The 26313-nt window shown below is 35.2% G+C and overlaps 2 protein-coding genes and 1 long non-coding RNA gene across 4 annotated transcripts in view; 2 read left to right on the top strand and 1 right to left on the bottom strand.

The window, feature by feature from the left end:
• The window catches only part of LOC139513206 (putative ferric-chelate reductase 1 homolog), a 115759-nt gene that overhangs the window by 75682 nt on the left and 13764 nt on the right, over positions 1–26313 (top strand). Inside the window, exons 1-2 of one of the 2 annotated variants that reach the window (XM_071301494.1) lie at positions 24076–24274; positions 26088–26202. In XM_071301494.1, coding sequence (XP_071157595.1) covers positions 26143–26202 — 60 coding nt within the window. In that variant the 5' untranslated portion in view covers positions 24076–24274; positions 26088–26142. Of the gene's footprint in view, positions 1–24075; positions 24275–26085; positions 26203–26313 lie in introns of those variants that run through there. The other variant, XM_071301495.1, reaches the window with a different exon arrangement.
• LOC139511051 (uncharacterized) lies at positions 5173–6535 on the top strand. The gene is made up of 3 exons (XM_071297621.1): positions 5173–5242; positions 5686–5761; positions 5938–6535. The coding sequence occupies exons 1-3, from the start codon at positions 5173–5175 to the stop codon at positions 6425–6427; spliced, it is 636 nt and encodes a 211-aa protein (XP_071153722.1). The 3' UTR covers positions 6428–6535.
• On the bottom strand, positions 11159–13389 carry LOC139510698 (uncharacterized). Its single transcript, XR_011661960.1, has 3 exons — positions 13208–13389; positions 12242–12322; positions 11159–11439 (listed from the first exon to the last, which is right to left on the bottom strand). It is a non-coding gene; the product is annotated as an uncharacterized lncRNA (long non-coding RNA).

The raw sequence follows: 26313 nt of genomic DNA, 5'->3' as shown, positions 1-26313 counted from the left end.
TATATATGGTTTATGGAGGGGATCTCAACCGTTTTCAAATTCTCAAACAGGAAGGGGTAGAGTGGCACCACGAACTCCACATATATTTCATATGATTTGTTATATTGTCCCATACATGAATATATATGGATTAAGGGTGAGGATCTCGACCGTTTCCAAGTTCTCAAACAGGAGGGGTGGGATGACCCACAGGGACTCCCCCTATATTTCATTTGATTTATTATATTGTCCCATACATGAATATATATGGTTTAGGGGTGGGGATCTTGACTGTTTCAAAGTTCCCAAGCAGGAGTGGTGGGGTGACCCCAGGGACTCCCCCTGTATTTCATTTGATAGGTTATATTGTCCCATACATGAATAAAAATGTTTGAGGGGTGAGGATCTCAACTGTTTCCAAGTTCTGCAGCAGGAGGTGGTGGGTGACCCTAGGGACTTCACCTATATTTCATTTGATTAGTTCTATAGTCCCATACATGAATGTATATGGTTGAGAGGTGGGGATCTCATCCGTTTTAAAGTTATCAAACAGGAGGAGGTAGAGTGCCCCAAAGGACTCCACATACATAAAATTTGCTTACATTCAGGTATCATATAATCTAGTTGCACTATATGTGTAAAATAAGAAACTTCCAGCTATTTTAACTGACCCATCAAAATTGAGAAAAAAAATACCCATTTAGTAATATGTTTACACTTTAAAAGCATCTAACTTGCTTAACCGACATTTATTACTGATAAAGAAAATTTATACTGTCACCAGGACCATATATATTGTTAGATATACTGTTCCCAGCTGTCACAAAGACTCACATTGTATTGGATTTTGACATTAAATTTGTCAAAAAGTAATTTTGAGTTTCCTATGGATACCTATGGATCTTCAGAACGCTGGCACTGTTGCACCATTATATTCTGCTCTACTTCATCATCATTGTATTTAATTGTACGTTTCCCACATTTTCAGTACAAATATTTTCTGTTTTTTTTTCATTCTTTTACATATATCTTTTGGTTTTCAATTCTAGTGTTTACATTTATTTACCATGCAGAGATGTATTTTGTCATCTGTCTGATTTTTTTAAAAGTTCAAAGATCGCCAAAACCCGGAATTACCCATATCCGCTTCCGGAATCGGATCCGATATTAAAATTTTCTTCTCATGTCAGCCATTTTATTATCAATGTTGTTCCTGAGGTATTTGTCAGATACGATTTTACTCGAATTTACACATTATTTGTCGGCGATTTTCTGTATAAAGCTAGCGGTTGAACAAAAAGAAAAGATCAAATCCAACAAAAGACGCCATAATATCAAGTGAAATATTTCCAACTAACTATAATGTATACAGAAATGACAGAGGGACCCTTGGAGGGGTGTGTTTGTACTTGTAGAGAAATCCATTACACAAGTCGAACAAACATCCTTAATTACTGACGGAGAAATTGAATGGGTAAAGATCAAAATAAAAAACAACAAAGACTTGCTAGTTGGATCTTTTTACATGCCACACAGAGATCAAAAACACCTAAACGAACTGCAAAAGTCACTTGAAAAGGCCAGGACTAATGGGAACACCAATGTCATTCTAACAGGAGATTCAACTGCCCCGACATTATATGGGACACAGCAACAGCCCTTGGACCAGACAGAGAAATCCAACAAGGACTAGTTGATATAGCTGAAACATATAATCTGACACAAATACACACTATACCAACTCGTGAAGGAAACCTCCTAGATCTTGTATTTGTTACAAACCCAACTCTAGTTAAATCCTCCAATAACGTACCAGGTATATCAGACCATGACATTATAATCACCGACCTGGAAACAAAAGTACACCATCAAAAAAGCCTACCAAGAAAATGTTACATCTACAAGAAGGCAAAATGGGACCAAATCACCACAGACCTTAAACACACCCTAGAATAGGTCAAAGAAAAACATCATCAAGGAGCTGAGGTACATCAACTTTGGGACACCTTCAAAAGTCAGCTTCAAAAAACCATGAATACAAATATTCCGAACAAAGAAATAACATCAAGAAATAACATCCCATGGATCAAACACAGACAGAGGAAAATGCTAAAGAAAAACAGAGGCTATACAAACAAGCCAGAAAAACAAACAAATGGTCAAATTATAGGTCTTTTCAAAAGGGATGCAAGAAACAACTGAGGAAAGCAGAATATGAATATGTCAACCAAAACATCTTTGAGGGCCTAAACAACAATGACACAAAGCCGTTTTGGAAATACATTAAATCCAAATGCCAGGACTCAGGAGGAATAGCACCATTAAAAAGGGGACTGATCTTGTCAGTGACAGTAAAGGGAAAGCCGAACTCCTACTAGAACAATTCAATTCCGTATTCACAATAACATCAGACACTAACCTACCAACAACAAGAATACGAGCTAAAATCAATATAACACCATTAACGATCGACCAAAAGGGACTGGAAAAACTACTTAAAAACACCTCTGGACCAGACAACATCCCAAACCGCATACTCAAGGAATGTGCTGAACAACTCGCACCCATCCTACAAATCATAATGCAATGCTCGCTAGACACAGGTGAACTACCAAAAGACTGGAGAGACGCAAACATATCCAGTATCTTCAAAAAAGGAGACAAACACCTGGCAGAAAACTAGACCTGTATCCCTAACATCTGTCATCAGCAAAATACTAGAACATATCGTATATAGGCATATCCTAAAACATCTGAAAAAAAATTCCTAACCAACTTAAACCACGGCTTCAGGTCAGGATACTCATGTGAAACCAACTCATAACTACCATCAACGACTTCCTACAAGAACATGACAAGGGACATCAAATCGACGTAGGCATATTAGATTTTTCAAAAGCTTTCGACACAGTACCACACAACAAATTATTACATAAATTAGATCAGTATGGAATTAAAGGAAATACACACAAATGGCTTAAGAATTTCCTAACTGCAAGATCAATGAGAACCATCGTGGAAGGCGAATCATCTGGCGAAACAACAGTTGACTCTGGGGTCCCCCAGGGCACAGTCTTAGGACCAATCCTATTCCTGTGCCACATCAATGACCTACCAGACAGTGTAACATCATCAGTAAGACTATTTGCTGACGACTGTCTACTATACAGAACAATTAAAAATAGCCAAGACCAACAAAAGCTACAAACAGATTTGGAACAACTAGAAATCTAGGCCGACAAATGGGGAATGCGTTTCAACGCTAAAAAGTGCTATGTTCTATCCATAAACGAAAAAGCAGACAAATTCTACACGCTTAATAAACACATCCTACAAGAAGTACAAGTGAACCCCTACTTAGGACTCCAAACCTCAAACGATCTGAAATGGAGCTTCCACATAAATAACATCAGCAAGAAAGCCAACGCCATCTTGGGCTTTCTTCGAAGGAACTTGAGGAACGTACCAGAAGCATGTAGGAAAGTAGCATATATATCCCTAGTAAGATCAACAATGGAATATGGCGCAACAATCTGGAACCCATATATGAAAGGGGATATTGACAAACTAGAACGTATCCAAAACAGAGGCTTACGATTCATCAAGAAAAACTACAGGAGTTCAGAAACAGGGTCCATAACTAATATGAGACGCCAGCTTGAAATGGAGACGCTAGAGGAAAGAAGACACAGCCTCCGTCTTATCCTGATTTACAAGGTGGTTGAGGGTCTGGTGCCGGCTCTACCAGCCGACAATTTTGTCATACCAGCAAGACCTAAACGAACAATAAAAGCCAAAACTTATTCAAACTGTGAAACTGACAATATCATCGAACGTCAGGTTATCAATAACACCAGAGGGCTTAAAGTACCAAATAGCAACAAACCACAGTACAAACATTCATTTTTTGTGGAAACAACTATTCACTGGATTCTACCAGATAAAGTTGTGCATGCAGGTTCTGTAGAGGCATTTAAGACCGCTCTACAAGAACACCGCTCATAACAACGGCGCTCTTCTCCGCCGTGTATAAAAGCCTAACAGGATTATACACGTACCACTACAGATACAGATCGCTGTCATGAATAATAATGCTAAAAACAAGTTTTGAGATCGTTTATTAGAGACTTTGGTAAAAAGGTTTGCAAAGTTATTTTTTTATTTCCTCTCAAGTCGTGCATGTCGAGCGTACATGTAGCTAGTAAACAAGTCGAAAGTCCGACTGCAAAAGTGGAAGTTCGCAGACCTCGAACAACCGCTAATTGAACCCCTGCCTCCAAATTGAAAAGATACAAAAATTTCATCTTATAATTAAAAATTGCCGCCAACAGCATGAACAGTGGAATTTAAGACTACTGACGTAGTTGACTACGTATTGACGACAAACAATATTCCTACGAATTTTGCCATTTGGGAAATCTAAACTACTGGTCTTTAGAAATTTTCGGCGATTAAACATTTCATGCATTTGTTCTTTGACAGCTTAGCCAAAATCTTAGGGGATAATAAACTACATAAAGATTCCTAATGTACTTCCTATGTGCAACTTTAAAACTTTTGGATAAATCGACGATCATTTAAGGTTTTTCTGATCATATTTTTTGTAACCAAGAATTAAAAGTATGAAAAACTGTCCAATTAGTTATGAATAACATAACATCCAGCTAGATAATAACAATGGCACATATTTCAGCATTTAAATATTATTGGGTAGAACACAAATCTAGGGTGCTCGCATAAGGCAGCTTAACTGCCTAAAAATTGTTGTTGTTTTCATACCCCCGCTTTAAAAAAGGTGGTATACAGTAGCTGTTTAGCCGCTGTCTGTCCATCCGTCAGTCCGTCCGTCCCATGACTATTTTCGTCACATTTTTCTCAGGAACTACTTGACAAGGATTTCTGACATTTGGTTTCAGGGTTTATATAAGTCAGCTATACCGTGTGATGCCTTTTCAGATTCATCAATCAACAACTTCCTGTTTACCGAACACTTAGTCTTACATATTTTTACACTTTTAAGATTGTCCACTTGCAGCGGGGGTATCATCAGTGAGCAGTAGCTCACAGTTTCACTTGTTTTTGATAATCAAGTGTTTGTTTAGTAAGGTTTTGTCAAGTTCTAAGACCACAGTAATACAAAAAAGTAGATAACAAGGGAAACAATTATACACATACTTCGAATAATAACAAACAATGGACAAAGAAAAGACAAAGAACAGCAGAAACATATGGATAACCCAGAACTACTCTGAAAAAGTTGGATGTAAAATATTAAAATCGTATTGCATATCTAACAATCACAAATAAACCTCCTGACTTGCACATGAAAATAGAGCACGGTTAAATTGGCAAATCTCGATAAGTGTGCTCGACGTATATTGACAACTCTTTACAATAATGTCATGATGTGATATGAAAGACACTGCTCAAAAATTAGACAGGTCGTGTTTAAACATGCTAGCTAAAAGAGTTTAAATAGAATTATGACAAATCGTGAGTGCTTATAATTTAACTATCCACGGTGCATCAAAATTATGATATAAACTTGGACCGATCAACAGTGATATGCAACCCATGCGATACATGCTTTCGGGGATCATTTTGTAGTCGGTCAGTTACTTTTTAAAAACTTTCGATATTCGAAATGTTTGATGAGTTTTAAAAATACCATAGCTGTTTTATATATGAAAATGTTATATATTGTAGGTGTTTTAGCTGTAGTTGTTTCAGTACCTTGTTTAGTTATTGTTGTCGCTGCAGTCACTGGTTGGTTCACTTACAGGTAACTATTTCAACATTTAGACATATTTCAAACTCAAGTTGCATAGTCATTCTTTTGTAACTATAAACTTAGATATCATCGGATATTGAGTTACTTACAATTAATCATTTATTACATTTAAATCATTTCAAATAAAAATAAACTTTCATGAACATTTGTACCTTGTATCATTTCAGATGGTTTCATAAGAAAGCACAGAATATGAACGGACTGAATAACTTACCAAGGCAAATATCCTATTATGAGTCGTCAGGTGACTTCCCAACTACAACTACCACAACCGAACATGAAGTTTCTAGTGGATATGAAATGACAGATATTGCGTACTCTGAACCAATCGATTGTATCGATAACGAGGATCGATATAATCACATCGATCATACACGACACCGTGAAATCAATGAATCTTCAACGAGTAAATATCATGTCATGGTTTCCAATGAAGACAAGATGATCCTGGACGGTTATCATGCCATAAATCATTTTCCTAAGGATCGTGCACCCAATAAAGACTATGACAGAATGTCTACAGTTAAAATGGAACAACCTGGTGACTTGTCGGATGAACAAACTTCATTCAATGTATATAATACAGTACCTTCTGATGAATACAACGAGGACACGTATTATGATATCGATTTTATCGATAGCTATGAATCTGATTAATAATCAATAATTTTATCGTCATTATCGGCTAACTCAATTATAGCAACAAATAATCGATATTTTGTATGGTTTATAGTCCAGTATTATAGTTACATAGTGTGTTAGTAGCACACTATGTAACAAATTTATCTTACCGACTATCTTAAGGGTGAAATTTAGACTAGTGACCTATCAAAATGAGCAAGTCTTCAGTACTGTTAGCATTAAGAAACTACTTTCATTGATCCTACAAAAACAGCTAGATGCCAGCAATAACAACTTAATAGGTTTAAATGTGTTTTATGAATTTATTTCAATCTTAATCATCAATTTCTTCGTCTGTTGAACCTTTAAGATTTTTCTCAGTACCGCTTTGTTTTTATAAAAGGACGCATCACCACTACTAACCGTGTATGAAATAAGTCCCGCCTCCCTTCTTACCTAATATGGAATATAAAAGGACATAACTCCACTACTAACCGTGTATGAAATATGCCCCACCTCCCTTCTTACCCAATATGGAATATAAAGGGACGTTACTCCACTACTAACCGTGTATGAAATAAGCCCCGCCTCCCTACTAACCTAATATCAAATATACATTGTCTCCACGCGGACGCTTTTAACCAATCATATTCCTAGAAATGTATAGGAGGTAAGATAAATTTACATATTGTCTTTGCATCATTGTCAGTTTGTTTAGTTTCTTTTGTTACCTATTCTGACATCGAACTCGGACTTCTTTTAAGCTGAGTTTTACTGTACGTATTGCTGTGTGTGTGTTTTTTCTACATTGGCTAGAGATATAGGAGGAAGGTTGAGATCTAAAAAATATGTTTAACCCCGCCGGGTTTGTGCGCCTGTCCGAAGTCAGGAGCTTCTAGCCTTTGTTAGTCTTGTATGATTATTAAATTTTAGTTTCTTTTCTATATTTCAGAGTTCAGTATGACGTCCATTATCACTAAACTAGTACAAATGTTTGTTTAGGTTAAGCAGGCCTCCGGGTGTGGAATTTTCTCGCTGTATGGAAGACCCATTGGTGGCTTTCGGCTGTTTTCCGCTCTTTGGTCGGATAGTTGTCTCTTTGATACATTTCCCATTTCCATTCTCAATTCTATTTTCTGACAATGAGAGAGCAACATAACGCTACAAATAGCTAATTACACACTAGATGTATGTCAACAAACAGTCTTCAACCTTTTTCACATCTTGTCAAGCTTGAAATTGAAACGATTTTTGAAAGCTGTTAATAAATCTTGCAGTCAAAGACTATCGAAGAACAGATATAATTTCAAATGAAACAACTGACGAGATTTCCGACTTATGCCGAATATGTTTACAGGCTTAAGGGGCTAGGCTAGTTTTTTTTATATATCAAATTCCTTCAATTCAAATCACAATCAGTATAAACATTTGAAGATGTTGCATGATTGTCAGGGATAAGGCTCTTCATCGCAGGGTACCCTGGGTATGGATGAGAGCCAACGTGATCAATAGCAAAAACAAACCCAACACCTTTAATTGACACTTGAAATTTTAACATTGTAATTGTTTTATGGCAGACAATCATTGGACCTGCGAGCTCTTGGCTTGATAAAGGCAAATAAAGATTGATTAAACATGTTTGTGATCGCCAAGCCCTTTTCCTTAAATGAGACGCTGGCGTGATAAGTACAAGATAAGAACAACCTATAAAATGGGTGCAAGACCAGATGAGTAATTTTGCTATAACTTGTGTGAATGGTGAACCTAATGAACTTTTGTTAATTTGAGCCATATTATATTTAGTCGGATTCTACACTTAAAAAGCTAGTCAGCTCAAATCTGTATCGACACTTCTAGAAGATTAAGACGCGTTAGTTAAAGCGTAAGTAAGTAGAAATTTTCAGTTAAACTAGTAAAAGTTCTGAAACTTAAACTCCATTTTTAAACTCAATAAGATATGAAGCTAATTAAGTGGTAAATTTGTCAATTATTGAGATCAGAGTGCGACTAGGTGAATGACATTTACTTATAGGACTAAGGCCTTATGTTTTAAACATTTACTTAACGTACTATTTACATAACACTTAGTTTATATTTTCTGAACTTGAATACAGATAAATACCAATTTCATGTGATTGATTATTTGAAAAACATTAGAAAAAGATAACAGCTTAGGTCAAGTTGGTATAGTATAAGTTATTTAAACAAAAAAGTTAAAAAACTAGTATCTCAATTGTTTGTAAAACAATTGAAAGGTCTTTCCTGTAAAAGTGATGTTTTCGTAATGTTCTTTGTATGACCTTTCGTTTAATTTGATATACGACAAGCATACCTTTTGAAACTTTTCGCTTTTTACACTTAATGACCTCATCCACCTACATTTTTGAGATCGGAAGTATGATATATGTAACACAGGGTAAATGAGCTTTCATTTGATATGCGACAACGCCATGTTCTAAAAAGTTTGATTTTTGCACTTAATAACCCCATCCAACCAATTTTTGGAGGTTGGGAATTTGATATTTCAAATGTACACATCATGACCTTTCATTTGATATACAACAATCCTATCGTAAAAGAAAATTTATTTTTTGCACTCAATGACCCCATCCAACCAATTTTTGCGGGACGTCAATTTGAAATTTGAAATGTACGCTTTATGTTCTTTCATTTGATATGCGACAACCTTACCATCTGAGAAATTTGAATGTTTGCACTAAATGACCCCACCCGTCCCCCTGGGATGAAAAGGGGGTTTAAAATTTTCATTTTTAAGTAGAGTTTATTAAGACCTTCAATTTGATATATCAAATGACCCCATTTGACAAAGTGCAAATAATGATTCAATATCAACTATATAAATAGAAGTTATGAAACTTACAAAGTCAATGCAAAACTTGAAAATTTCAAATTGATTTTTTGGTGTTTTTTTCCATGGAATGTTTTTGGTATTTGGTCAAACATATAACTGTGTCAACCTCTTCAATTTCTAAAACATTTTAAATGGTAAGCTCTTGTTGATTCAGAAATACATGCCTCCGCTTGCAAAACTTCAAACTGCATTATCTCTTAAACGACAATAGATATCTCAAATCTGTTAAATGATAAATGATCTGCATTTGAAGGACAACATTATAGAAAAAGAATTGGGACAATTTCAAAGTTTACCAAGGTCACAATTAATCATCAAATATATGATGCAATACCAAACTTGAGAACCGGAAGTCGTAGAGACATGGGACTATCATCATTCAACTCAGGACCACTTGACCTTTCAAATATCACAAGGTCAAGGTCATAGTATAATGTGAAGGTCAAGATGAAATTTCATCATGACCTGATATTGACCTCAAATTGAAGGTATTGAACTACTGATCATCTTTGCAGTTTATAGTAGGTTGATATCTGTTACCTTTAAAAAGATATACACAAAATACTATACTTTTGAGAATCATCCCGTCGTAACTTTTGAACAGACAGTTGGACTCTTTTGAGCTCAGTGTATAAAATGTAGAGCTCGTCGAGAGGAACATTTTATACGCTGTAAGTATGCAGCAAACTCTTATCGTTTTCTTAATATGCAAGCTTGAAATTGCAGCGTAATTTTTCTTTGCACTCGGTGACCTTTGACCTTGGGTGCAAATTAAAGGTCACATGAACTTAAGATCATTGGTGTAGGTCTCAAGTCTCTATGACTTCCGGTTCTCGAAATAGAATTTTTGAAAAATTATTTTTAATTTTCAAAGGGAAATAACTCCTTATAATGGTTAGTAACAAATTAATTGTTTATGTTTATAAACATTGCCATCTGTTCTTATACATGCTGTCATTTTCAATTAAATTCTATCTCTAATACTTTTTGAGAAAAATGCAAATAAAAGAAATTGCTTCAAGGGGATATAACTCTCAAAGGAGATGATGAAATTTTATGCAGCCTCATATGGTAATACATCATGATGAAATTTACCTTTTGTCCAAATAAAGTCATGATATCTTTTAACTTATTTTGGGGGGACCATGTTGAAAAAAATCAATAAAAGGGAGATAACTTCTAAAAGGGATGGTGAAATCCTACAAAAGTTCATCTGGTAAAAGTTCATGTTGCGGTCTATCTAAGGTCCAATTTTGGTATTGATAAGTCAAATAAAGGCGGTAGGAGGGCGTGGCAAAAAAATGCTGGAAGAAAAAAAAGAAAAAAAAACATTAGAAAAACAATAAGGTCTTTCCTCGCGGAGAGGAAAGACCTTAAAAATACTAACATTAATTAGAATATACACAACCGTCCTGATCTGTGTTATCTCAGTAAGGAAATAACTACCGGAAACTACGTAAGTACCTATAATATTGTGTTAAATAGTCCATACCACGTCACTCATGCATGATATATAGATGAAACGCGAGTCTGGTGTACCATATTAAAAGCCTGGTATCTTTGCTGACCACCACTAAATCGATGCCACCTGGTGGACGTTTCGTATCCGAGTGTATCACCAGATTGTATTCACCACTTTTGCACGTACATGTTTGTGTTGACAAGAAATATTATTTATATGTTCATTTTCTGTAGATTTACTCTTACAAAATGTTGAATTTTTCGAAACACGGAGGCATTTTTCTTCCTCCAGACATAAATTGCCTCATCAGATCTCAACAGTATTTCTCATAACTTTTCGAAACTTAATGTTTTTATTGCTCTCCCACTTCGTTTTTGGTTTTGCCTTTAATTGGTTAAATAACAGTGGATCACATTAGAAATAATGAAAATATTGTACCCCCTAGATGCATATTGTCTGAGAATAACTGAAAAATCTACTACAATGTAAGAAAACAACGAACGACGTCTTTGCACTGCTGTCATTAGATAGTGTGCTGATAAATTTCCAGTTCATGGACACGTCATCAATGTTGTTCAACAAATACAAACGACGAAACAGATTTTATCTTTCAAAATTTAAAACAAAGTTACATTTTACCAATATTATATAAGTAAGATACCAGTTGATTAAAAGATTTTCCATCACCATTTTGTCGAACAAAGTTCATCTTTTCTGAAAATAGCAAAATAAAACTGAATCAAGGCAATGTATTTTCTTATTCTTTAACTTTTGTTGGAGGAAACGGAAGAACATTCTTAAACTAGAAGGTTAATCTTACATGTAGACTGTATAACGTGCTAACAGTGTTCAAGTTTTAACTTGTGTTTGAAGTTTAATGTATTTTAATTGTCAAACTACAAACATAGACTCATGATAGAGTTACTTGACCAATGATTCTTAACGTTATCCCAATAACTGCATAAATTAAAATTTTACCAAAACTTGTCAAATTTATCAAACTTGTATTTCGTATTAATTCTGATCAATTGAAGTATTGGTGAATACTGCCAACTCTTTAGACGAAAAAAGATCAAATGCACCAACAATTTACAAGCAATGGTGTTCTTCTGAATTCAATGCGATTGTTTTTAGTTGACGAGTTTCAAATTTTTAACCATTGTTTTCTATGTAATGTTTTGTTGGCTCACGTTGTTTATCATTACGTCTTTTGATACAATGATGTTGTCTATCTTTGTCTTAAGTGTTAGTTAATTTGCCTTACGGATTCTTTCTTAGGTAGTATCAAGAAATTGTACGTATAGAAAGAGATTTGTCAACAAAAGAACATTCTGTTAAAACATCAATATTTCATAGATATAGGAAGATGTGGTATGAGTGCCAATGAGACAACTCTCCATCCAAATAACAATTTATAAAAGTAAACCATTATAGGTCAATGTACGGCCTTCAACACAGAGCCTTGGCTCACACCGAACAACAAGCTATAAAGGGCCCCATAGATCAAACTACTTACGCTGAACTCTTTTATCAGCAATCTTCAAAGACCCTGAATCTGCTATTTTCTGCAATAGACTGCTTGGTAAGGTAAATGATCCTGAAAACCATTAGATAGTGAAGACTGAATGACCTTGTTCTGTTACAGATTTGTATATGACGAGGATGGTTTTTAACGACCTTGACTATGCATAAGGGTCTTGCACGGTCGGATTTGTATGCTCTTTGTTGCGGAGATAAAACTTAAAATCTTTCCTTTATTCCGTGACCCTATCCCATGTTAGACCAAAATAACATTTATTCCATTAATTATTACTGGCTGAAATAACGTAAAGACTAAACTGGTGCTACACAAATCTTCAAAACCAGTGAAAGAGGTAAGACTTATTTCCCCTGATATTATTTTCAAAAATTCCTCTGATCTAGACAAAAAATACACAGTATCAGAGCTTCATCTACGAGTCTTTTGAATTTTGATAATGCTGATGATCAAATTTGAAAATGTCTATAAATAGCTCAAAACTTCAGCTGTAATAAGTTTTTTGCACTATTACTGAAACTAAATGACTTGTGTGTTACAGTTAGTTGTGTTTAGTCTTTTTCGTCAATTTAATTGGTGCTCAATTCCTTTCCGGTTCGTTCTTCTGTTGTGCTGTTACATCATCTTCTCAGGTTCCGTAGAGGTTTGAGCGCTCGCAAAGTAATTTAACCCAACACATTTGATAGCAAGTTCAATGTGAGGAAGGAGCCTTTAATTCAGTGTTTGTCATTTTTTTCTGTCCGTCATATCTGTGTTTTTTTACGTTTATTATTTCAGCATAGAACCGACCGTTTGTTACTCGTTTGAATTTCCTACATTGTCATGCCGAGTTGTTTTCATGACTATAGTTCCATGCTACAAAGTTTTTTTTTTATTGCGGCAGGTCGTTTCAATGACTACCATACCACATACCTTAATTCTTATATACATTAAAAAGTAACTTACCAGACACCGTCAGTGTCAATAAACACACTAAAAACATAAAACTGCTATACTTCATTCTGTTCCTATGTTCAATTAAAGAAATTTCTGGTTATGAATGCAGAGAATATCTCTTCCGATAACTTTATAGAGGAGCGAAATATCCGATTAATTTCCAAATACATATAAAACCGATTAACTTCATTTTCCAGTTAATTAACTGCTTGATCAGATTGTGTCGGCGCATGAATTATATTAATTCTTTTAAGTTATCCTTTATATGATTTACGAATAACAATGCAACACGCGAAGCCTTTTGCGAGAGTATCTAGAAATAAGGGTGACAGTGTATAATTTAAGAAGAACAATGGGAACATGCGAATCCTTGTGTGAGAGTATCTAGAAATGAGGGTGACAGTGTATAATTTACGAAGAATAATGCGAACCTGCGAAGCTTTGTGTAAGAGTATCTAGAAAGGAGGGTGACTTTGTATAATTTACGAAAAACAATGCGAACATGCGAATCCTGTGTGAGAGCTACTAGAAATAAGGGGGATAGTGTATAATTTACGAAGAACAATGCGAACAGGCGAATCCTTGGGTGATAGTATCTAGAAATGAGGGTTACAGTGTATTATTACCGAAGAACAATGCGAACATCGAATCCTTGTGTGATAGTAGCTAGAAATAAGGGTGGCAGTGTACAATTTACGAAGAAAAATGCGAACATGCGAAGCTTTGTGTAAGAGTATCTAGAAATAGAGGTGCCAGAATATACTTTAGGAAGTCTGTATCATGCCTCCTATGTTATTTACACTTTCACAACTCTCAAAAACGCATTGCCTTCGAGTATTTGAGTCAGTTCAAATATATGTTTTAGTTGCGTACGTTTCATATTCAGGTTTATTCTCTTATACTCGTACTTTTCCGATGTTAATGTACACATATCATGTTTTGCGATCCGTCAATCAAAACTCGTACAGTCTATGATGTGATCCCAGTGAGCAGTGATTTATCAAAATTATTTCAAAGACCCATAATTAGCAGAGTTTTTTTTATGACAATACACAATATTTTTTTTTACAATCATATATTAATATAAAAAAATCACCTTATTTTACGATCTTAAGCTACAGCTAGGCCTAAGCCATAAGCATATGTGTTAAAAAGAATCAATGATATAGATTGTATAAAATGAGGGGGTGTTAATTGAACTTGTCCTGATTTTCATTCTCCTTTTTTTAAGGTTAAGTGTTTAAATACCATCATTTATATAAACTTAAAAACATAATCAACTTCATTTGCCTGAGTGACATTTTGTTTGTTTAACGTGCACAAACCATAAGATAATGAAATTGGTTTTTTTTCGTAGTTAAGAGTAACAATAAGCATGACTTGCAATACTTTGAAATGATATAAGAAGGGGACCATTCATGTTCAAAGCAGGATACTTCGATAACACAACTAGAACAATGGCTAACCCATCTTCATTTATATATATTACTATCCAAAATGAGAAATCTGTAAATAACAGGTGGCAGCATATATTATTAGATTTTGATGCACCCGTTGTCTGGTTTTATCGAATGAATCAGTTCACATTTGATCATGTCTTGGGTTGTTTTCATTGTCGGAGGCCTACATTGTCTCTATAGACGGTTCCAGTTGTGTCCATAAAATGGTGCAAGTTCAATATACATGTTGTGTGTATCTATTTGTCGATCAAATAACACACCAGTCATTGTCTCTACAAACGGTATAATATCGGTTTTTTAAACAGCTCCGATATGTCTTCCGATTTTACAGTTGAACAGTTATACTTAGCTCAAATTTAATAGCTGTTGTAATTAACTAAACTTTTCGTTTGCTTGTTTTTAGTAGAAATGGTATTTCAGTATTCACACTTTGTAAACACTGCATATAGTAAAACCCCGTTCGATTGACGTCAGCTCTTCAATACAATACTATTGTGATCTCACGATACCCTGTGTTGATAAACACATTTTTAAGATTGTTTTACATTCCTAATATTTCGATTTGAATAACAAGATCGTCCAGTTAAATATTAAACAATCCCGGAAAAATCGATCATGCAAAAATAACTACTTATAAAGCTATAAGAATGATTCAATTTATAGATATGAAAATTTCGTCACGATCTTACGGTATTTAATGTATTTTTCAATTCACCTTAAACTGCACTATACACCCTCATTCTATAGTACAAAAGTATTCAAAATACAATATTTGAAAATTCCAGATATAGTTTTAGCTATAATACATAGTCTTTGAATACTAAGTAGGACATTAAAACACAGGAATCATAACTAATTGGTTGGTCCTTATAAAAAGAAAGGTTTAGATCAAGAATTTATATAGTAAGACAAGTCCTTGGTTAGATGAATGTATACTGAACTAGACCTGTTCAACAAACTTCCATACAGTTGAAGGAGAGGTTCATTTGTAAAAAGAGAGATGCAGACAACATATGAGAGACTGCGAGAGGGGGACTTTATTTTTGTATTCTGTTATTTTTGCATTTTCTTTATATCTTATAGCATTCCATTATTTTCTATTCTTTATTTTTTTATTCGTTTTTTATCTTTAAACAAAACGTTAAAATACAGTTAAATTCTCTGAACTTATGTCAAGTACAAGAAAACCAGTTCTTAAGAAACTTTGCTCTTTTATAAAAAAATATAAATACTTGTGTTTGTACTCCTGGCTTGTAACTTATGTAACCTCTCTCACTTGTTTTGTACATATTGTTATTATTTGTTTTTGTTATCTCTGTACCGATGTAATGCATTGATAAAAAAAAATATATACCAATTATTCTCAGTCATCAATTTTATATTTAACAATTTTTCTAAAGCTAAAGAACAGATCATTATAATTCCTAGAAGACAGTTCCTTTTGTACAAAGACAATTCGCTTCTTTCCTGTCAAAAATCAATTACATGTGTTGCTTGTTAGATAGTGTATCTGCATATAAAAGGGAAACAAGGGGAAAGAATTTTGATTTTTCAATTTATTCAATAGTATTTTACTTAATCACTCGTCCAAAGATCGTTGTGGAAATCGTTACAAAACAAATAAGCAACTCATCGCTTAATTTAGTATGGTATGTCATAAAAACATTTTGATTACGTATACCTTGTAGTCTTTTATCAAAATGGAACTAAATCGAAACAGCTAAAAAGTTTGTGAGTAATCTCTGATTAACAATACTTTTTTGAAAGCGACAACTGTTAACTGTATCGTGTTTTAGCACTGAATAAACATTCGAAGTTGGTCAAATCAATTTTTGGTGATTCGGATGATAAATATAAAAGAAAACTTTGGCTCAATTTCATTATGAAAAGGGTGAAAATATGATACATTCCGTCAGATTATATGACACGATCGTATTTTCATCACAAATTTAATACGCCAATATAATTAATTCATATGGCAAACGCTAATTTCAAAAAGCATCATATATAATATATCACAACCATTACAGAAAAGCTCCAGTCCTTTTTGCTATTTGTTATTTTCAAGATATACCAATTTTTTCCATGGGTATTCATAAGTGCGCCAAAATATGGAATTCATTTTCGAACAATACTGTTTGTATGATTATCAAAATGTCTATATTTACCAGTTATATACTTCACTTCTAAATGAATTATGGTACCTTGAAGGAACAAATCAGTCTAGTGTTGTTTATCGCTTGACATAGGCAGAATCTCTTTGTTCTTACTGTGCTATTATCTGGATTTTTTGTACATGTAAATACTAAATAAATGTCTTCAAGTCAACTAAGATAATTATTTATTGACATTTCTGAAAATAAATATAAGTTTTAGATTAGTTTTGTGCTCATTGGTATTTATAACGACTATTTAAATATTTAGTCTTGATTAGTGACCACTCTAGTGCAATTTTATTGAGGATCATATTGTAATTATGTGCCTTAACAGGAAACAATAATAAGATACAATTAAATCAATATACTTCGTTTAGATTAGGCTGGTCATTAAGAATGAATACACATTGAAAAAACGGGTGTGTTCAAAAATTGAAATTATCATAATTTTTGTTAATTCTAATTTTGAAGAATGAACTGGCACATCTTGATTTTGACAAATTTGACATTTTTGTCGTTGAAAAAAATGTCACATGTGCATTTGATGCAATAAAATTGGTACCTTTAATGTTATCTAATGAAATGAATACGCCAATGGTAACTGCTAGATAAGCTTTCAGCATACATGATAAAATGACGCATGATACTAGGTAGTTTGAAATCTAGTGGTTTAAAAGTACAACTGCATGGCGCAAGTTGAAGCACAAAAGGATACATTTTTGTGAAAATTGTAGCACAAAAGGGTATATTTTAGGCGCAAACCGTTATATCAGTGACCAATCATTATCCTGCTACTTACTAATGTTATGAATGCTAGGTAACACGACATGCGTCATAACTTCCAAGTGTTTATATAGTGACAGATATTTGATAACAAAATTTGCTCAAAATATATCATAATTTTGTTTTTAAGTTTGGTAGCAAATGTGTTAACAGTAGGGTTAAAAAAAACAGTTAAAAAGATGGTCAAAGTGACGTTTTCTTATTTGAAGGCGTGGTCAATATTTATAATAATTAGGATATATATCATATCTCAACTTTGCCATATTTGTAAATATCTTTTAATAGAGTAAGGAAGTTAGGTTGCTTTAATAAATAAAAGATATCAACTGCAATTCGGACTTGTCAATGTAAAGGTTTCAGCACGTTCCCAGTCCATCTCACAACTGCAGCTGCAATATTACATACATTCGGCGTCGAAATCAGTTAGTATCCACCACAATGTATTTGTTTGTACATCTCTCTTGCTTCTGTCGATTTATCCCGCAGATCCAATACTGAACCAGAGCGAGTTTTTTATTCAATGTACTGTATATCTTTAAATAACTATCCTTTGATACATATGGAAATTTTTAAGAAACTAAGCTTCCCAAGTATTCAAATATTTATACATATTTATTTTTTATTTTTTGTTGGTATCAGCGATCGTGATCTTGATCGTAAAATGTCTTTGGACTTCAAATCTTATTCAGGTAGGTTTAATCAGCGTTTGTTTTTTTGATATTATCGTGCAGTATCTTTCAATAGGTCAACTGAAGAAGAAAGTTCGTACATTTTAGTATTATACTCTTGCAATAAATGGTTTTGCCGTTGTAATCTAAATTAAATGTCATGTGTTCTTTTGTATTACGTAATGCAACTATGACTAACTATTCAAATTTTAAAGTAAATTTGGATTTTATTAGATAAATACTTACCATCATAAATTCTGAGTGTAACCCCAATTGCGTCATAGGTCAGATGGAAAATCCCAACTAAAAATAAACGTACTCTCACTGGTCCGGACATATACCCCTGTTTGCCCATATTCTTCCATTCAATTTCCTCAAGACAGAAACATAAGGAAAGGGGATGAAGGGGAGGTGGGTGGGACCTATAATTTATGATGGTAAGTATTTATCTAATAAAATCCAAATTTACTTTAAAATTTGAATATTTTATAGCTATAAATACGTTACCATCATAAATTCTGAGTAACAGAATCTAACGTAAAGCTGAATCCCCTGTAACAGAAGAAACAGGAGGAAAGTTCAATCTTTGTGCTGAAACTATAGGTCCAAGAGAGTATAAACTTTCGGCAAAAGTAGCCATAGATTGGAGGTAGTGAGATATAAAAGAGTTCTCATTTCTCCAGAAACCTGCAGACAGTACCTCTTCTAAAGATGCACTGTTAAACAGAGCCCAGGATGTAGAGATACCCCTAACATCATGAGCTTTAACATTAAAACTATTTAAAAGTTCTGCCTTAGAAGAACCATAAGCTAAAGATATGCATTTGCATATCCAAGTAGAAATAGTTTTAACAGAAAGATCTGAGATTCCTTTTTTAATAGGAATAAAGAGTCTTGAGTTAGAAACAGAACGTAAACTACACGTTCTTTCCAGATAAATAGATAGGATTCTTACTGGACATAAAAGTACAGAAATAGAATCGCTAGGGAGTGCAGGAATCACAACTGGTTCTGCACCCTTATCTGGAATCTGATTCTTTGCCAAAAAAGCAGGATCCGTTAAAAGAGTAACAGAAGATTTATCCCTGTTAAATCGAAGGCAAGCATCAGAAATAGAGAAGGCATGGATTTCACTCCTTCTCCGTCCAGAAGCCAAAGCTAAAAGAAAACAGCATTTATAGGAAAGAAACCTTAAATCTATTGTTTCTGCTGGTTCAAAAGGAGGAAGTTTTAAAAAGGATAAAACTAGTCCAAGGTCCCACTTAGGAACTAAAGTTTTTTGTCTTGGTCTTTCAAGACTAAAACTACGAACCAAAAGAGAAATATGCTCATTGATTCCAAAATCTGGGCCACCAGAAATATGAATAGTTCTTGAGATAGCTGATCTATATCCCTTAATAGTAGAGGGACATAATCCTTTGGATTCAAAAAGAAAAACTAGAAAGTCTGCTAATTGTTGTACAGTGACTTGGAAAGGATCAATTTCCCGCTCACTACACCAATCTGAGAAGATTGACCATTTTGCATCATAGACAATGCTAGTGGAGTCTCTGACAGACTTTGTGAGATGCTTGGTTGCTCCTTCAGAAAAACCTCTCTTTCTGAGGCTAACCCTGAGAGAAGCCAGGCGTGTAGATGAAGTTTTTCTGGATTTTGATAAAGAACCTTGCCCTTGATTTGAGACAGAAGGTCTGGTCTCAGAGGTAGAACTAGAGGACAAGCACATGATAGGCGCAGAAGGTCTGGAAACCAAGACTGTTTTGGCCATGCTGGAGCAATAACTATGATCTTGCAATTTTCCCCTGCTATTTTCTGAAGTACTGGGGAGAGAAACCTGAAAGGAGGGAAGGCGTACCCGAACATTCCTTTCCAAGATAGGCTCATTGCGTCTACCGCAAAAGATTTTGGATCTGGAACCGGAGACACAAATGTTAGAAGTTTGTGATTGAGACTGGTCGCAAACAGATCTATCTGAGGTGACCCCCAATGAAGAGTCACAGCTTTGAAAACTACTTGAAGTAGTTCCCACTCCGTGTTTACTGGAGCAAGGGATCTGGATAGAGTGTCGGCTAGAATATTGAGGTGCCCCGCAATATGTCTCACCACTAGATGAACCTGGAGTTGAAAACACAGAAGGAGAATGTCTCTGGCTATCTGATAAAGAGAAGGTGAATGAGTTCCTCCCTGATTCTTGAGATAAGCTACAACTGTTGTGTTGTCCGTGGCCAGAATGACAGACTGATTCTTTAGAGACATTTGGAAATGATTCAGTGCAAACAGAACTGCTTTCATTTCCAATACATTGATATGCTCTTCCAAAAGATCTGGACTCCAGACTCCCGAGATTGTAAGCCCCTCCAGATATGCTCCCCAACCGAGGGTGGAGGCATCTGTGAATAATGTTAGACTGGGAACTTGAGGGGACAGACATAGGCCCCTCATTACATTTTCCCGTACTAACCACCATTGAAGGTGTGGAAATAAAGGCTGAGTGATTGGAATCAATGCTTCCCATTCTTGTGAAGCTGCAATCCATAACTTGTGCAGATAAAACTGAAGCGGACGAATGTGAAGTCGTCCCAATGGAATTACATCTGCCAGAGAGTTCAATAGACCCAGAAGTTGCAAGAATTGACGTGCTGTGACTGATTGAACCGTCAGGAATAAATGTATTTTCTGACATAGTTTTGTAAATTTCTCCTCTGGTGGGAGGACTAGGCCTACACTGGTTAGGAAATGTTCTCCCAGGAAAACAAAGTCTTGAGACGGAATTATCTCTGACTTTTTCCAAGAGATAAGGAAGCCTAGGGACAGAAAACAATTGATGACCAAGTCTGTCTGAACCCTCAATTTGATTGGGCAAAATTCCTTGAGAAGGGAATCGTCCAGATAGGAATGAATCTGAATAGACAGGGAATGTAGGTGAGCTATAGCTGCCTGCATGATTTTGGTAAAAGCCAAAGGGGCTGTAGACAGGCCAAAAGGGAGAGCCTTGAACTGGAAAACTTTGTTGTTCCAAACGAAGCGAAGGTATTTCCTGTAAGTTTTGGAAATGGGAATGTGGAAATACGCGTCTGAAAGATCCAGAGAAGTAGTCCACATTCCTGGAAGGATTGAAGCCCTGATGGATCTGTTTGTTTCCATTTTGAAGTGGGGAACAATAAGAAATTTGTTCAGAATAGATAGGTCTATGACTGGCCTCATTCCTCCAGTCTTCTTTGGAACCAGAAAAAGACGGGAATAAAATCCCGGAGACAGAGTTAAGATCGACACCTCCTCTATTGCAGCTTTTTGTAACATAGTGTCCACTTCTACTGATAGAAGTTGACACTTGACTGGGTCTTGTGTATGAGACAAACTTATTGGAACTGCAGATAGAGGAGGTGGGTTCTTGAACTGAAGTGTTAATCCCCCTCGAATTATTGACAGCACATAACAGTCTGAGGTAATTTTCTTCCACTGATTTAGGAAAAAACTTAACCTCCCCCCTACTGGTATTGATTTTTGAGGAACTTGTTGTAAATTTTTCCCTGGGGAAGCTGTCAATAACGTACGAGGGGGCAAGAACCTAGGTACTAGACCCAGGTTTCTTGGAACCCTTAAAACCACCAGAAGGCTTACCTGAGCTTTTTCCTGAGTTATTGGGTTTGTTCTGCGGTTTGCCGTAGTTATTCTTCCTTTTCTTAGCAGAAGAAGGAGGACCACCTGAAGCAGAAGTACTATTAGAACTAGATGTAGCATTAACCGACCTCTTGCCATTAGTAACTTGTACACTAACTTTGACTGGAGGAGGGTTTTTGCTGAGTTCCTCTTGAACCCGCTGTAAGGGTAAACCAAACATCTTGTCAGAGAGTGGAGATTTCAGTAAAGAATCTTTCAAAGGCTCAGCGATAGAAATGTTTTCAAGAAACTCTGCTCTTTTAGATAGGGTGCAATTAGCAATAGAACCCATTAAAAGCAACTGAGATGAACCTAAAGCTTTATCCAGTTGAAGTAAGAAAGATCGTACTTCTGCTGGAACAACCGAATCTTCGCTGTTAAGCAAATGTCCGGTTGCAGCTAGAAAATGTTCGGCTGTGCCAAGAACTTGAGAAGCACTACGAAGGAGATTCTCAGTCTTTGACCAAACAGGTTGAGTGAGACGAAGACCATCTACTGGCTTTTTTCCCAATAAAGATGACATAGATTTGTCACAACTGGGAACAAGTCTACCCAGTGAAGAATCAAAGATATCAAAATCCTTGTACTTAACCTGATCAGAAAAGGATGACATTCCAAATCCTGAGATATTGTTATTAGCAACCTTTTCACTAGCAGAATTAGCGATACCTTCATTAATAAATTGTAAAGCAAAAGTCATATGGCCAGATTCAGGAAAAGAATTGTGAGAAGTCACAGTATCCTGAGAAATACCACAGGAAGCTTCAAAAGTTGAAGAAGATTTCTTCGGCTTGGAAGGAGAGAGAAAAGGGATATGTGCTTCATCCCTCATCAAGGTATACACCTTATCCCTAAGATCCTTCAAGGAAGGAGGATCCTCAGTCTCCTTGGTGGGAGGTTGTTGAGCTGACTTAGAAGAAGGCTCAGGGGCCGTCTTCGATACCTTGGGAGAAGAAGAACTTTCAACATCCTCATCAGTGAGGAAAGCCCTTTCATGACTCCCAGGGGAAACAGAAAGCTCGTCATCCTCCCTCTCATCACATTCTACAGACTTAGCTGGAGAAGGTTGATGAGAAGAAACTCTATTTTCCAGTAGAGTCATACGACTGGATAGAGTACTAAATTCAGCCTTGAAAGACTCACCAAAGTCTAAAAGTAACTTCTGTAAACCATCCAAAGGTGATGCATGATCAGAAACCTGAGTACCATGAGAAGAACTAGAAGCTTGAGAGTCAGGTACGGTGGTAGAAGGAGCTACTGCAGAAGTCAAAGATACTGCTACGGGTAGAGCAGGAGCTAAAGGTGGTGCAGTAGCTACCCCAGAAGGGGGACCATAGAAATTGTCCCTATAAGGCCAAAAACCAGGTTGGTTTGGCATAAACCCACCATAAGGGTAAGACTGTGGCCAAGGTGGCTGAGACCATGAGGGTAAAGGTTGTGTGCCCGTGTTGGGAAGCATATACCCACAATAGGATAATGGGGGTCTAGAACCTGGCAAGTTCAAGCCCATAGCTGTACCTGGGACAGAACTAATAGTACCCGCTGAATTAACAGACCTAGATAAAGTATGAGTCACCGAAGTTGACGTAGGTACCCCCCCAAAATGCATGGCCGAACCTTGTGAAAAGGTCGGATAGGTAGCAATACCAGACACCGTTGTCGAAACTCCGGTCAATGTACTGGTAGTTTGGGGGGGACTTAAAGGTAGTGACCCATCTAAGAGATAGTCCGAACCAGGAATACTTACATACGGACTATTCAAATTAAAGTCCATAATAAATTACTTTAGTCAAAAACACAAATAATTTGTTTAGAAATTTAAACAAAACAAGGGAATATATTTCCAATAAAATACACAATATATATGAAAAGCAATTAAGCTATTCAAAAAACTAAACACTTCTCTGTTGAATCTGTAAAACTTGATGTGCACGTGTGACCGATGTCGCAGATGGAAATTGAATGGAAGAATATGGGCAAACAGGGGTATATGTCCGGACCAGTGAGAGTACGTTTATTTTTAGTTGGGATTTTCCATCTGACCTATGACGCAATTGGGGTTACACTCAGAATTTATGATGGTAACGTATTTATAGCTATAAAATCGGCGAGTACGAACCACGAGATGTCTATTGAATCATATCACGATCGAATTTAAAAATATACCTTTAAAACGTAACTAGGTAAATATTACCTTGGCGTATATTCAGTCTTAAAAGTATAGGATTGAATCGACCCAGTCTTTTTCTAATTTTAGCCTTTTAAAATGACAAGATATGCTAACCAGTATATATAGTTAAACCCGCCTTCTTCGTATTTCATTCTGCTATGTGAACTGTTTAACTGAAGGTAAGAAATTGTAATATTCAACAAACTGACATGAAATAAATTAGTTTATAACCCCGTATGTTCGATTCAAATTAATAATATAATTGTGTTTTAATGAATTTTGAAATTGTAGTTTTGAATAGAATATTTTTTTAAGAATATCAAGACGAAGTTTGATAATGCAACATTAACTGATTTTGTTTGAAGCAAAAAATATAGAAAAGTAAACAACATGTTTTGTGACTTGCTTAAAGTATTGTCAATTCGACTTCAAGTTATGGTATACGTCTCCTCCTATTTGTACGCAGATGATTTAAATTGTTTGTTGATTGATCGACTATCTGTTCGTTGTGCTTAAGCATGCTGATACTCCACCAGGCACGATCGCATGACAACTGACACTTTTAGAAATAGATGAGCCATGTCGTTTAAATTCTCGTTAATTTCATGTCTTCATATTAATATTGTTTATGATGTTATTATAATGTATTTCATTTTTGTTCGGTTATTTATTATTTGTATGTAATGGAGAAGACGTTCTAAGTTGCAAAACTTGTGTCTAATCCTATTGTCAATGTTTTTTTGGACAATAAAATATGTTTAAACTAACTGACACTCTTCAACAGCAACGATACAGTCGTGTTTATTAGATAGTTAGAAGTCTTTTTTCGACATCAAAATTTTCAAAGTGAAATTTTATTTTAGTCTTTTAAAACTTAAAACGTTATTTCCCGAAGGATGTAAATATTAATACAATAAAGGTTTTAATGCAATTGTCATTTCCAATTTTTCAGTTGAACCTAATATTATCACTTCCTATCTAATTCATTGGAAAGTGCTCGACAGTTTGCCAAAAGACAACCCAAATTAATGAGCTCTCTCACGACTGTTGATTCTTGAGTATTTTAATGATACACTTGTATCATGGTATCGTTCGACAAAACTTTTGGTTTCAAAATAATTATTTCAATTTTGTATATATGTTTATCGAAAGAATAAGAAAAAGCATGTTCGTAGGGCTCGCATGGCCATTATAATTCATACAAACGTCAAAAAAAATATGGAAACATCTGAATATTCTGAGCCGGTTTTTGGTAAAAATCTCACATGATCAATAAAATCAATTTGAAAAACTAAGATCCGAAACCGCGAAGGGAAGTAGTTATACATATATCTGGTTTTCAAATTTTGGGATTTGAGTTATTCTGATAAAGGCTCTTTCGGACGGACCAAAATTAGTAAAGTCAGCTTTATTTCATTTTAAAAGCTTTAGAAATTCAGCAACTAAAGCCAAGTTAGGCTTCAATTATCCCATGGGACACGAAAAAAATCTCATTGGATAATGGTCAATCCCAAGGGATTTTACTCTGTCTCATGGGGATTTTCGTTTTTGAAATTTGCCATATAAATTCATTTTAACAGAAAACATGCAATGAGTTTATTGAATCCCATGTAATTCCGCACATTTGGTTATATACATGACTCTGTAGCTCTGAGGAAAGGCGGCGGTGGATTTGCAAATGAGTGTTTTGCAAACTAAAAGTGTGCAGTGTTTATTCTTCTCACTAAATGTACATGATGATAAAATATTCAAAAATAGATTAATTATAACTCTGTGAAAACGTTCAAATAAATACAATCAAACATACAAAAATCGATGATAAAAAGTTAACTCCGTAGTCCAAAAAGACATTCCATTACTGATAGCCAATACTGTTAAGGTTACCAATAGCTATGCCCTTTTAAAAGATTACATTTTTCTGATAAAATAATTGATTTTTTTAGCTGATAATTTTTGGCAGGTAGATGTAGAATAATATCTTATTTTTTGTAGGAGACATTCAAGCCCAACGGATACCGCCATTCTTCACTTTCAGTAGTTAGTAAGAATGGACTCTACCGGCATTGTAACGGTCTTCTTCCTTTTGGGATTTATCTTATTTGCAAATGTAAGTTGTTTATGTTTATTTGTATGTGCCTTATTACAAGTGCTTCGTATTTAAAAATAGATATAAAGCAATTTTTGGAATTACATTCTGTCACTTGTCCAAAATAATTGT

Source organism: Mytilus edulis, chromosome 2, assembly GCF_963676685.1.
Source record: "Mytilus edulis chromosome 2, xbMytEdul2.2, whole genome shotgun sequence".
Lineage (NCBI taxonomy): Eukaryota > Metazoa > Mollusca > Bivalvia > Mytilida > Mytilidae > Mytilus > Mytilus edulis.
The sequence above is the reverse complement of the archived record's forward strand: the minus strand, read 5'-3'. Positions and strand labels throughout refer to the sequence as shown.